This window comes from Bubalus bubalis, chromosome 20 (genome assembly GCF_019923935.1).
Source record: "Bubalus bubalis isolate 160015118507 breed Murrah chromosome 20, NDDB_SH_1, whole genome shotgun sequence".
In the NCBI taxonomy this organism is placed as follows: Eukaryota; Metazoa; Chordata; class Mammalia; order Artiodactyla; family Bovidae; genus Bubalus; species Bubalus bubalis.
The window spans coordinates 47743988-47757340 of record NC_059176.1 but is presented as its reverse complement, the minus strand read 5'-3'; the positions used below and the strand labels follow the sequence as shown (position 1 = coordinate 47757340).

Sequence of the window (13353 nt, the reverse complement as noted above, 5' to 3'; positions counted from 1 at the left end):
GTTCCAGGCTGGTGCCACGGAGTGTTCTGGGCTCTTTGCGGCCAGCCCCATCTCAGTGAACACTGGGTCTTCCAGTCTCCTTTCCCTCCCATCCCCTCCAGCACAGGTAGAAGGAGAGGACCAGACAGTCTACGTAAAGAGCAGGGTTTTATTCACAACTTCAACAGGGAAGCGAGAAATATGGCAGGGACATCATTTGCATCTGCACTGGCAATATTCTTGACAGCCCAACCAGAAATCACAGTAATGGAGTGACAGAGATGTGAGCCCATGATTTACATCCAGATGGGTCCCATACAGCACCTTCCCTGGGTGGGCACAATCTCAGCCATGCCGTCGTGTCTTCCTGATTAATAGCATCACTTCTGCGGCATTTGCACCAGCAGCCTCCTGTGCTGAAGGGGAACACACAGAGGAATTGGCCCGGGCGGGGGTGGGACAAGTGATAGGGGCATCCTGCCATTCCTAAGTGCAGGGGCACCCACAGAGGTCGGCAGGGGCAGCCTCCCCACCCCACCCAGTACCTTTCTCCCTGAAGGGCCTGGGAGGGGTCAGGGCAGTGGTTTTCTCAACCTCACAGAGTGGTCACGACAGTCAATGGAGATCCTAGAAATAAAGTCCAAGCACCAGGCCTGACCCTGGGCCAGACAGTGTTCTGACTCCCCAACCTCCAGCTCTGCCATAGACCTCACTTCTGAAGTCCCACCCCCCAGGGGTAGGTACCGCTTCCTCTGAGATTCTCGAGTTGGTCTTCATGTTTCAGGCCTTCAAGATCAGTGGACCCAGAGGGGCCGTTGTCTTCCTTCAGACCCAGCCAGCCTGAGTACCTAGCCCTTACACCTGAGGTCTTTAGGGGCCGCACGGCATGTGAGGTCTTAGCTTCCCAGCCAGGGATCAAAGTCATGTCCCATGCAGGGGAAGCAAAGAGTCTCAACCACAGGACTGCCATAGGAGTATCAGGGTGGTGGTTCTGTGCATCAGGAGGGTCACGGTTGACTGGGGCTGGGGATGAACTTTCTCTAGGGAATGTCCCTCCCTTCTTTCAAAATGTACACACTATATGCTAGGCACAGTGGGAAACACACAGTTAAGTCAGCCACCGGCGGTGCCAGGGAGCTCACAGACTGGTAACAGCTTCTGTTTACTAAGTGTTTTCTATGCATTAGGCATCACGCTCAGCATGTGACATAAATGGTCTCATTTAAGGGAAGAGGGACACTATTATTCCCACTTTAGGGTTGAGGAAGATGAGGCTTAGAGAGGCTAAGTGACATTTCTAAGGTCCCACAGCTACCAAGTAGCTGGATTACGAGCCCAGCATGCTGTCACCTGAGTCCACATTCTACTATACCTTACTGCCTTCTTCACAGAGCAACAAAGAACCAGGCAAGGTGTGTGGGATGGGGAGGTGCCAGGAGCAGAGAATGGATGAGCTGCCCCTCTGCCAGGCTGGAGACGAAGGCTGGCTTGGCTCCTGCTCTGGGGCCTTGAACCCTATGTGTGTGCGTGCTCAATCACGTCAGTTGTATCTGACTCTCTGGGACCCCATGGACCCCGCCAGACCCCTCTGTCCATGGGATTCTCCAGGCAAGAACACTGGAGTGGGTTGCCATGCCCTCCTCCAGGGGACCTTCGAACCTGCATCTCTTACATCTCCAGCAATGGCAGGCAGGTTCTTTACCACTAGTGCCAGCTGGAAGCCCCCCCGCCCAAACCCCATAGGTCAGTGGTTTACAACCAAGGGTAATTTTGGCTCCCTCCCATGACCCCTCAGCAGGGGACCTCTGGCAGTGTCTGGGAGCATTGTTGGTTGTCATAACTGTGGGTGGACAGGGAGGCTACTCAAGTGGATAAAGACAAGGGAGGCTGCTAAACTTCCTACAATGCACAGAACAGCCCCCACAACGTAGGACTGTCCCGCCCAGAAGACCAGGCATGCTGGGGTTGGGAAACCCTGCCAGTGGTCACTGAGGCAGATGAGAAACTGGGAAGAGCACTGGTCAAAGTGAACAAGGTCCAGACTTGGTCCTGGCTGTGGACTCACTCTTTTCATCCTTTATGTAGGCCCCAGGGTCCCAATAAGCACATACAGGGCACAGCAAAGGTGGACAGCAGGGGTGGGGCAAAGGGGGGGTGGGAAGGTCCTGCTGGAAGAAGCTGGATAAGCCCAGGCTGCACCTTTAGACTGGGCAGTGGGTGAGGAGGAACGTCTTCCCCTACTTTTTTTGTCCCTTGGGGTTTGCTGAGAAGGTCAGCTCCCTTTCTTTGTAATCCTCCCACTTTGAGCTCTGGATCACAGGGAGAGCCTAGAATCCCTGGCTTTCCTGGGCCTCTCCTGCCCTGGCTGGGCACTCACACCCTAAGCCCAATGCAGGATCCAGGGGGGAGCCCTGGCTGAGTTCTCCTGGCTCACCTGGGTGTGAGGTGCGGGGACACTGAGGCTCATGCCCAGAGCTTGCTTTTGCAGGAGGACCCTGAGCAGATGATGACTCAGCTGTGGTGTCTGGTCCCTCAGGGAGGTGTGGGGAGCTGTCCCCAGTAGGGATGGGCTTGGGGGCTCCAGGCTTTTCTTGCCCATGAAGTGACCTAGAAAGGAAGTGCCAAGGCACAGGGAAGTCAGGGAGCAAGGATGCTATCCCAGTAGGCGAGTCCCCATCTCTCCCACTTTTCAGTTCTCCTGGCAGGAAGACACATACACAGCCTTTCTCCTCCTGGTCACCAGAAACCACAAAGAACCCCCAGTGGTGGCAAAGCCTGCACTCAGCTTTTCCGGAGCAGGTAGAGGTGGGTGGACGGGATGGTACAGCTGGAAGGGGCGGTGGGAGGCCCCAAGGGCCAGGAAGAAACTCTGCCAGTTGTGCGGTCTGCTCAGAAGAGGGACGGGAAACAGCAGAGAAAGAAGTGAGGACAAGAGGTGTCTGGAAGGTGGAGGTGCAGAGAGAAGACACACTAGAGGTCGGAAGATTCAGTGCAGTCTTGTCTAAGGGAAGAGGAACAGGCTGGCAGGTAGCTCTAGGATCCAGCCTCAGCTCTGCTTTAAACCGGCTGAGTGAATGATTTAAACCAAGTCACTGGGTCTGGGTCTCAAGTTCCCCCATCTTACTAGATGAGTTCCAGGGTCCCCACTAGCCTGGACACTAGTGTCCATGTTGAGGAGAGGCCAGAGAAGGAAGGTGAGAGGGGCGGGGAGCGCTTGCCGGAACCCCGAAGACTCACCGGTGGCCCAGAGGTTGCCCCGCGGGTGCACTCGGATCTTGCTGGCCCGGCTGCGGGGCTCCGGGAGATCCCAGCCGAGCGGGGCGGCGCCGGCCGCGAGCAGAGCGAAGAGCAGGAGGCCGCCGAGCAGCCGAACACCCACCACTCGCAGGGTCATGGCTGGGCACGGGCGACGCCTCGGTTCAGGTGCACTCGGCGGTGGCTCCAGTCCCCGGCGCGTGCCTTCCCTCCTTTTAAACCCGCGCCGCTGGGGGCGGAGCCCGCCCGGAGGAGCCCGCCCCCGGCGCGCTCGCTGCCGCCCCGGCCCCGCCCTCTGGGACTCTCAAGTCTGCTGGGGCCAGGATCGGGGTCCCCCTCCACCGCCCCCACGCCCGCCCTCCTGCCCCGACGTGGGCATGGCTTCCTCAGGGTGTCCGGGCCCAAGCCCACCAGCTTCAAGCCGAGGATGGGGGCAAAGCCGGCTCCCGTGGCCCTCCCCGCCACTCGGCTTTCGGCCGAAGGACGGCTTCAAGGTAGAAAAGGGGGTGAGGACGCCTCCTTCCTGGGTAATAGGCGTTACTGTGCCCAGCAAAGTGCACCGGAGGAGCTTGCCAGTCGGCCCCTCCCTCTTGGAGCATCTGACCTGCTCACCCAGCTATCTTTATGCCCTCTCTCCCAGCCAGCACTCACCAGGTCAAGCAGAAATCACAGCACATGCTCTGGACGGGAGTGCAGAAGGATGGAAGGGGAGCCCTCCTCAACCCACCTCAAATGGTGAGAGCCTGGCTTCTCAGTAGGCTAGGAGGCAGATCTTTGAGTCAGGGGAGTGAAAGGAGCACTGGACCTGGAGTCCATATACAAGCTGTGTGATCTCTTTGACCCTCACCTTCTTCAACTGTCAAATGGGAATAACCCCAATGCCCTATTTTTAATAATATTACATCTTTTTAGCCCAATTATTTTGTCGCAGGAAGCAGCAGTCCTACAGGACTCTCAAAGTTAGCATTCTCAAGGAGCCCTCCATGCTTGTCTTGGGAAGAACTTTTAGGTCAGTGGCAACATTTAATGAACAGGAAAAGACGCTGTGCTCCAGAATAATACATTTATTTTTGCTTAAATGTTCACCAAACACCAACAGTCAGAGCACCATGCTAAGGACAGGAGGGGAGACAAAAGATAACAATCTGCTTCCACCTTAGCTGACCATCTCATTGGAGAGACAGACTACAAAAGCAGTTAATGAGAGAGGTGCAGGATACCAACCCACTCCTGGGCTCTGGACTCTTCTCAGAAACTCTGCACAGTGTGGCTGTGAGAGAACCTACTCCCCAGACTGGCTCAATAATGGTACCTGCTATTATTATACTCTTGCCATATCTAGCTCAGCAAGGCTCTGTGGATCACCATCTTAGAAGGGAAAGTGTGTACAAGAAGCTGATAGTCATGCTGAGCTCCCAGAAAGCATGACAGGCAGGACAAGGACACTCCATTTCCAGCCCAGGCTTTCTTCCCACTCTCCCTGCTTCTCATCTCCCACCCTGGCATTTACACCTCTCTGTATTCTTGTCACTGCTTAAGCCATAGTGTACAGATATAGCTCTCATCACCTTCCCATTATAATCGTTCCCTTTTCAACCCCCCTCCCTCTGCTTGCATCACACACCCATCCTGTCTTCTCTGGTCCTCGGTCACAGAAGTTAGGAGGTGGTACTGAGTGCTGCCTCACTTAGATGCTTGAAGGAATCTTATTTGGCAGGTTTCTCTCTCCTCATTTTTTGGCTGCAAGCAGGCTCGGACTGGAAACTTGCCCAGATGTCACGCTGAAATCAGACTTCAGGTCTGTTCAGAGCACTCCTTCCAGCCCCTAGAGTCTTCAGGAACCGATGCTGCTTTCTGAGCCACGCCCACTCCCGCTGTACCATCCTGTTAAAGATCAGGTTGGTGTGGATTTCTCAAGGGGGCGAGGGAGCAGGCGCTGAGAGTTTCACCTCTCTTCTGCAGGTGGCCCTGGCACCTTGGTTCTGCTCTGACAGGTTCACTTATAGTTAGGCAAACCTCTGATATAGCCTGTGTTCACAGCTCCAACCACACCTGCGAGATTGAGCCCAGATGCCCCTGGGGATTATTTCATGTGTCAGGTGAGCACAGGAAAAGAGGGGCCTCCAAGGACCCTGGAGAAAGAAGCAGGGCAGCAGCTCCACAGCCAGCTATAAACCACTGTCCCAGGAATGTGCAGTGTTAGGCACAGCAGAGAGGGGACTTGCCCAAGACAGCGCTTTCACGTCAGATCCCTCAGGGAGTAGTGCTGGGCTGAGTTTAAAGTGAGGACCTCAACTGCACACTGCCTGCTCCTAAGTCCTCTCTCCCTGGGGGAAGACAGTGATCACATGTACAGTGAATCATATGGAACTGCCAGGGGAAGCTCTTCAGAGCTCACTCTGACCCTCTGAGATTTCAGACAATGCAGAGAAGATTCAAAGGACACCCAAAAGATGAATAAGGGGTGAAAGATACATGGCAAATCCTCTGATAACCAACACCAACCAAATATTTAAACTGCATCATGCTTTTAATAAAGATTGCTTAAAATAAAGAACATATATATTATTGATTGCTACGTTTCATTAAATTAGAATCAATTACAAATAACTTCTTTTCACAGCCAAATCTTTTTTTGTTATTGTTTTCCAAAGCACTTACATGCACACTCCTTTGATCACCAACACTACTTTGATGCAGTAAAGGCTAGTACTATGTCCATTTTATAGATGCGTCAACTCAAGTAAACAAGTTAGTTGCAGAGAAGCTAAACAAACGGAGAAAACCTGAGTGTGGCCTTCAAACACGTGAAAGGTAGAGGACAAAAGAGAAAATAAAAAGCAGAAATTTAAATGAGATATAAATGAGCCTAGAGAAAAAGGAAGGGTGACAAACAGAGATGCTCAGAATAAGATGGTGTAAACTCATTCTCCTGGCAAATCTCTGAGCACAGATCCCATATGCATGGGTTGTGGAGAGAAAGAGAAACATCTTGGGACATCTCAGGTCCTGCTCTTTAGGTTCAGAATGGGCAAGGGGCTGTAGAATCAGGAGAAATGCATAATCTTTAAGAGAGGAAGAAAAAGTGTCAGGGATATTTGATACAATTTCACAAAGTCAGAGGAAACACATAGGAACTAGCTAGAATATCAAAATATTAACCACTAATAAGGAACTATTTCAGGAACTGAAACTGCCAAAATACAAAAATTTTTTAAGACAATATTCAAAAACAAAATAGAGAAGATACATCTAATGAGAAAGTGATGAGGATGCCAAGAATGGCTAAGAAAGCTAAGCAGCTGCTGCTCAGCTAAATGGCACAGATGCTCAGGGAAGTTACAACAACCCTAACCAAGTGAGAAGCCCCAGGCCCCGCGTTCATAAGGTGATTTGGGTGTAATAGGTACTTCAGAGGGCATTTCAGTAACTGAAATAAATACTCTTTTAACTCCAAAGAGGTTTAAATACTTGGAAGTTTACCTGAGAATCTCACTATTTCTAGGAGATTTACTGAGGAAATCCATGGAAGAACAACTTAGGGCTTCTATGAAAGAACACCCAAGGGCCTTGTAATTGTGGGGTTTATTCCAGATAAATGAATCTCATGAGAGCTTATAAAGGTAGAATAACTGGGTTATGACATTGTGGCCTGGTTAACATAACCAGAATTCAAGTTCTGGCTCTGCCACCCACAGGTCTGGAGATCCTGGGGAAATCTCTTCACCTCCAGTTTCTCTCTTTTGTAAAATGGAGTTTATTTTGAGGACTAAAGGAGAAAAAAAAAATTCTGTTATAAATTCAAAAGCACTTGGCCGAACACTGGAGAATTCAGAGTACTCAGTATTATTAGCTGGATCCTAGGAAAAGCAAAGCCTGCCTTACATCTGAAGCCCATTACAGGGGAAAAAGCCTCCCTGGGTAGCGGGTGAGGCCATGGTATTGACACAACAGTCCGCAAAATGCCTATTACATCATGACTTGTTTGATAAACAGATGCTAGCATACCTACCTCAACTTTTGACCAATTCCAAGAAACATGTTCTCTATGGCATTCTCTCTTCTTGCTTAAATAAACTGTCACGCTGACAACTCTCATCAAAGCATCATGTGAGCAAATTTCCTTACTTGCCTGCCCAAAGTCCTGAGTACAAATTATTTTAACTAGATTCCTTGAATTAAAGCTGGAAACCAGCTTGAAAGGGTTCCAAATTTGGCTCAAATGGTAAAGAATCTGCCTGCAATGCGGAAGACCTGGGTTAGAACCAGCTTAGCAACCTAAATAAACCGGCCAGTTAAAGTAAGGGTTTTATAGAAATGATTCTTGATGGAGAGTAGATGGTATTCCAGAAACTCCTAAAATTAACAGAACAAGGATCTATAATTTGAAAGTTTCATTGAATATAACTGTATATGAGAGATGAGTAACTACTGTTTTTATAATACAAACTTAAGAAGAAGCAAGATAACATGTTCTTGACTGGTAAGGATTAAGAGGCTGGATATAACAGACCTGAAAAGAGGTTTATCAGAATGGAGAAGAGGTATGAAATTTTTGTTTCTTAAAAAAGACCATGAGTTTATAAAGACTTCCCTGGTGGTCTAGTGTTTAAAACTATGCACTTCCAGTGCAGGGGGTACGGGTTCAATCCCTGATCAGGAAGATCCTGCATGCCACATGATGTGATCAAAAAAAAAAAAAAAGACCATGAGTTTTTAAAGATTAAGGAAAACTGCTTTACAGGAAAACTAACTGAAGGAAGATTCCTGGCTGAGTAGATGGGTAGCTGATTTTTTGCGAGGTGGCTTTCTGCAGAAGGGGCCAAACTATATCTGAACATTCTCAGGAACAGCTCTATGAAAATTATCAGGCTAATTAATATTGAGATTATTGCATAATGCTACACAGTGTCCTTGCAGTGAGGTCTCAGAAGTTTCTAGATCTCTGAGTGTCATTACACGTTTTAAAAAAATTCCCACTTTATATCCATTCCATGAGCCATAGATTCTTACCCTCTTCACATTAGTCCCTAAGAAGCTGAGAACCAAAGCGATGGATCTCCTCCAGCAGACAGCAGGCTCTTCTGACATGTCTTGTAGGTACTAACCTCACCTCCCATTTTATCCTTTTCTCCTCTCATGCTTATTTCAATCCCAAATTCTTCAACTGTTTTATATCATATCACATAGTACTGGAAGTATCTTTATGAGCCACTTTGTTCCAGATCCTTTCTGGAACAAAAGAGGGTATAAATAAATCTAAAATGTGAAAAACACTGTGACAGGGACTAGGGGATACACAAGAATGAATTACAGGCTGGCGTTGTTTTCATGCCTTCAAGGAGCTAGTTGGAGAGCTGGACATACATAAGACAAACCACTCTGAGGACAGCGCACAAAGTACTGAGGAGACAGAACCAAGAAGGAAGCACTGTATACCCGAGAGCTTGGCGAATTAGAAACACCCCTCTTTGAGCGCCCTGTGCATCTCTTAAGGTTGCACTTACGATCCTATATGGGAAGATCTGTTTACACATTGCCCCAATTAAGGCACTGAGTTCCTGGCAGAGAAGGGACCTTGCCTCACTCATCTCCCCAGGGCCTGACCCCAAAGCTGGCACAGAGTAGATGCTCAATAAATGTCTCCTGAACGAGAAAGCTTTTAGTAAGTAGAGAAGTGAGCAGGCACTCCAGGCAGGGCGACCCAGCATAAACAAAGACTGGATGTTTATACAGTGAGACCAATGTCAAGGCTATGAGAACCTGGGGTCTGCTAAGAGCTGAGGTCAGAAAAACCCTGTGGGCCTGGGATGCTACTAACTAAGTAACTACTAGAAGGCAATGTCCTCGATGTTTCTGATAACCTCTGCATATTCTAGTTCCTAACACTTTTTGGTTACACAGAATTCTTTCTATATCCAGAGTCACCATAATTACGTGTTAAGGGTTAAATTTTTGTTTTATTTCTGAAACTTCTCTGGTATTACTTGAGGTTATAATAAGAGAGAATAGGGACAGAGACATGCCTGGCCAGGAAACAGCCTGAGGAGCTGACAAAGGTCCGTATAGTCAAAACTATGGTTTTTCCAGCAGTCATGTATGGATATGAGAGCTGGACCATAAAGAAGGCTAAGCGCTGAAAAACTGATGCTTTCTAACTGTGGTGCTGGAGAAGACTCCTGAGAGTCCCCTGGACTGCAAGGAGATCAAACCAGTCAATCCTAAAGGAAATCAGTCTTGAATATTCATTGGAAGGACTGATGCTGAAGCTGAAACTCCAATACTCTGGCCAACTGATGTGAAGGGCCAACTCACTGGAAAAGATCCTGATGCTGAGAAAGATTGAAGGCAGAAGGAGAAGGGGATAAGAGATAATGAGATTGTTGGATGACATCACTGACTCAATGGACTTGAGTATGAGTAAACTCTGGGAGATTATGAAGGACAGGGAAGCCTGGCGTGCTGCAGTCCATGGGGTTGTAAAGAGTAGGACACGACCTCACAACTGAACACAAACCGAGGAGCATCCTGAGGAAGGTGGGCAATCCATTCAGCCAGGGATTTCTGAAGCTCAACAGAGTGATAAATGTCATAAGAAAGGTGCCTTCAGAACCAGGGGGAGCTCCCATACCTGAGGGGTTATTAGCATTTGGTAACATCCTTATGCAAATGACCAAGAAATACAGTCAGGGATAATAGAGCCTTTATTCCAAGCCTAGGTTCTTTGAGAAGCCTGTGACTCCCTAAGAAAACTGACAAAAGCCATACTTCTCCCACTGAGAAAGAGAACATAGGAAGAGACCAAGAACACGCAAACAAAATGAAGAAAACAGGATTAACATAAAATATTCTAGAAAGGGAACATGTTGTTTGGAACCGTTGGGAGACAAAGTTTTTAGATTTAAATTTGGCAAGACCAAGATAATGTACTCACTAAATATCAGGCAAATACAAATCACTTTCATGATTCATATGCTCCGATCCAGAATAACAGCACAACAGTGACTCGACCCTTAGTTACTGCTTCTGCTTCCAATGTGTGATTATACTGAACACTTGGTATATGCTGCCGGATGCTACTGGGAAAACAGGGCGCAGTGTCTATAAAACGGGGCTCCTGCACTGGACGAACTTACAGTCTGACGGGGGAACTTGAGTCCACAGCCACCAAGATACACAAATACTATAAGGCTGCAAACACTGAAGGACAGAGAAGGGTAATTACGTTGTGAAAAAAGCGCGACTCGGATGAGCAGAAACGAGAGTACGAAATAAGTGAAAACACGGTGGGACAGCACAGGTTGCTTCGTGTCAGCACAGTTCAAAGTCTGAACTTGACACGCAGGGGATACGAGGGTGAACACACATCTGTGGTCTAAAGAGACACTTCCTAAAGGTAAAAGGGGTACGAAAATGAACTAACAGGTGGAAATTATCTAAAATAGGCACAGACCAGCATGTTATAGGAAAACTGGACGTAAAGTCACTCAAGCAACAGTCATGAGTTATGTTTCTGGAGTCAAGGCATGGCAATGAGAATGGGATGAGACGGGTAAATGTTGGCTTTTAAATGACTAAATATGATGAGGAAATGACAAACCCAGGCACATATGCCTTCGAAGAGAAGTTGAAATGTGAAGGGGAAGTTTGCACGAATTGCCATGAGCTTCGGATTAAAGACAGGACGATGGACTGGAAGAGTCCTGTGGGAACAGACAGAAACAGGACTGGAGCTGAGGACAGGCACTTGGAGTCAGCACGTGAAGACTACTGAGAGGGGATGAGTCACAGCCAGCAGATAAGCCCATCATCACGCTCTCATCTGGAGCTTTCTCAATTCCTCTTTGATTCTCTTCACTCGCAATGGTTAAATCCACCTAACTTCCCACTAGCCCTGTGAAATCCCAAAGAGCTTATACTTCCCTTAAAATAACGAATCAAGCACCTCTGGCATTTCTTACATTTCCGAAGAGCTTTTAAAAATACATCTACTGAGATTTCCCTGGCGGACCAGTGGTTAAGACTCTGCACTTCCAATGCATGGGGCATGGGTGTGATCCCTGTTCAAGGAACTAGGATCCCACATTCCTTGTGGTATGACCAAAAAAACCACATTATATTTACTAATAAAATCTCCCAGTTTTAAGTCTTATGTTTTAGCAGTAAAATATAAAACCTGGGAACACAGTACCTCATTCCACAAATAATGTTTTTTTTTTTTTGTCTACTAGAGTGAGTAAAATATTTTTAAAGGATCTGATTACTTTTCAGAGAAATTTAGCTGTTGCTTCCAACTACGGCATCCAGTAAAAGAGGAGAAACAGTAATTTTATAAGACTGGTATGAAAATAAGCAAGTGAAGAAAATATAGACTTCCCTCCCAGTAAGTGTAAAAGGAGGAGGAACCTGGATCACGGAGGATACAAGTACAAGCATGTTTACGCTCTGGCGAGCTAGGATCACAAAGAACTTTGAGATCCCGACCTTTGCCAGCAGAACACACGACTTCTCCCCAGAGAAGTCTCAGAAAGGCTGGTACAAAACAGCCATTTACTACTGGCTCAACAGTTAACCCTACCATCTTTAGGTTATCAGGAAGGAAAAATGGAGTAGGCAGCAATCTTCTACCACACGTGGAGGTGGGGGGACATTTCAGCACTCTCCTTGGCTCATGAGAAAATAGAAATACTATGTAAGCCTCAAAGACAGGTTCAAAGAAGCTCTGTTAGCAGTAATTTGCCAAGTTTCATACTCTGCTGATATCTTTAAGAGTCTGTATGCAAAGTTTGAAGGCTAAATCCTAGAGAACGGATTTAGGATGGCTGATCTCTACAGGGGAGGGTTTCAGAAGATTAATGTCCCTGTTCTCATTCCATTAGAATTAAAGTATGGGCTGATTTCCACCTCAGTTGAAAGAATCACAAAAAGCATTCATTTACCCCACTATTTTGCAAAGTATTGAGATTTCACACTAATACAGAGAGAACAGAAAGGTTTAAGTCTTTTGTACTTAAAACACACCAGTTACCACATACTCCCTATTTCCTTTACTGTCTCAGTATTAAAAAAAAGAAAACACAACTGGGCTTTGCCTTTATCACTTTAAACCTTGCCTTCTATTAAGTCTGCATTAGAGAAAAGCAAAGCCAGGCACTTAGGAGAACAGATTCAGGCAAATTAAGAGTCTAAAGAAAACAAGTAGCACGCTTGCCCTCTAGCACCTTCCTCATGCCTCTCCCAGACGCTAAAACTCACTGCCACCCTGTAGAAAGGGCTGAGAACGTCTCAAGTGCAGAAAAGGTTACAAGTTTACAGGAAAGTGAGAGTCACTGAACCTCTCAGCAACCAGCTGGGCTAATACACATCTGAGCCACACCCTCGTGAAGAGTCAATTTTATGACTAAGAGATCCAACTTCTTCTTCACAAAAACAAAAACAAGCAGACAAAAACCAATTGTCAGCATTAGGACAACCTTCTTGGCTGAAGAACTGTTCCCATCAAAGCCTTTACCTCCCCAAGGGGCGCTAAGAACCAGCACAGGAAAGCAAATTTCAAACGCTTTCCCGACAAACACAAGTCAGGGATAAGGGGTTTCGATATGCAAAGTTTTTTATTTAAAATTTTGAAAAGTTAAAGACTATGACCACCTCAGTATATGCCATTCCCATTAGAAGGAGGGATGGCAGTTTCAAACTTGGGCAGAGCTGTATTTTCATTTACAGAATTCTGTAGGCACTTTAGAAGTGAAGCTTGGCTTCAAAATACAAACACTGGGGGCTTTGGCTCAACCTTTTAATATAAAAAATTCACTGATGTACAAAAATGCGAAGTGTGACAGTGACAACATATGAAAATCTGTGACGGAAAGTCCCCTCGAATGCACGTGGTGGTGCGCACACACCCGCCCACACGCACTCTGGCGTGGAAACATAAACGAATGCAAACCAGCACGACCAGGAAGCGCTGACGTGCTCTCCATACCACCAACCACAGATCGGCAGCTATTCCCAACATTCAGTAACAAAAAGGACCGCATCTTCCAGGAACAGCAAGGCAGACTTCTTACTCACGATGGACCAGCACAAATAAACCCAGCAAAAAGAGCACAGCATACTAGA

General features: G+C 47.3%; 2 protein-coding genes across 3 annotated transcripts in view; both read right to left on the bottom strand.

The window, feature by feature from the left end:
* Positions 1-130: 130 nt before the first annotated feature.
* NMB (neuromedin B) lies at positions 131-3435 on the bottom strand. The gene is made up of 3 exons (XM_006058286.3): positions 3217-3435; positions 2414-2586; positions 131-395 (listed from the first exon to the last, which is right to left on the bottom strand). Exons 1-3 carry the CDS (start codon positions 3371-3373, stop codon positions 360-362), a joined length of 366 nt encoding a protein of 121 aa, XP_006058348.1. The 5' UTR covers positions 3374-3435; the 3' UTR covers positions 131-359.
* Positions 3436-12826: 9391 nt separating this feature from the next.
* The window catches only part of SEC11A (SEC11 homolog A, signal peptidase complex subunit), a 33050-nt gene continuing 32523 nt past the window's right edge, over positions 12827-13353 (bottom strand). For both annotated transcript variants that reach the window (XM_025271789.2, XM_006058289.3), the window contains one exon: positions 12827-13348. In XM_025271789.2, the coding sequence (XP_025127574.1) occupies positions 13298-13348 (51 nt within the window). In that variant the 3' untranslated portion in view covers positions 12827-13297. The remainder of the gene's footprint in view (positions 13349-13353) is intronic.

What these genes read in the sequence shown, in the direction of transcription:
- NMB (XM_006058286.3), bottom strand. Translation starts at nt 3,373, where the DNA reads ATGACCCTGCGAGTGGTGGGTGTTCGGCTGCTCGGCGGCCTCCTGCTC. An exon ending in GGGCAACCTCTGGGCCACCG is followed by an intron (nt 2,587 to 3,216) that starts GTGAGTCTTCGG and finishes CTTCCTTTCTAG; the next exon opens with GTCACTTCATGGGCAAGAAA. An exon ending in TCCCCGCACCTCACACCCAG is followed by an intron (nt 396 to 2,413) that starts GTGAGCCAGGAG and finishes GTTCCCCTTCAG; the next exon opens with CACAGGAGGCTGCTGGTGCA.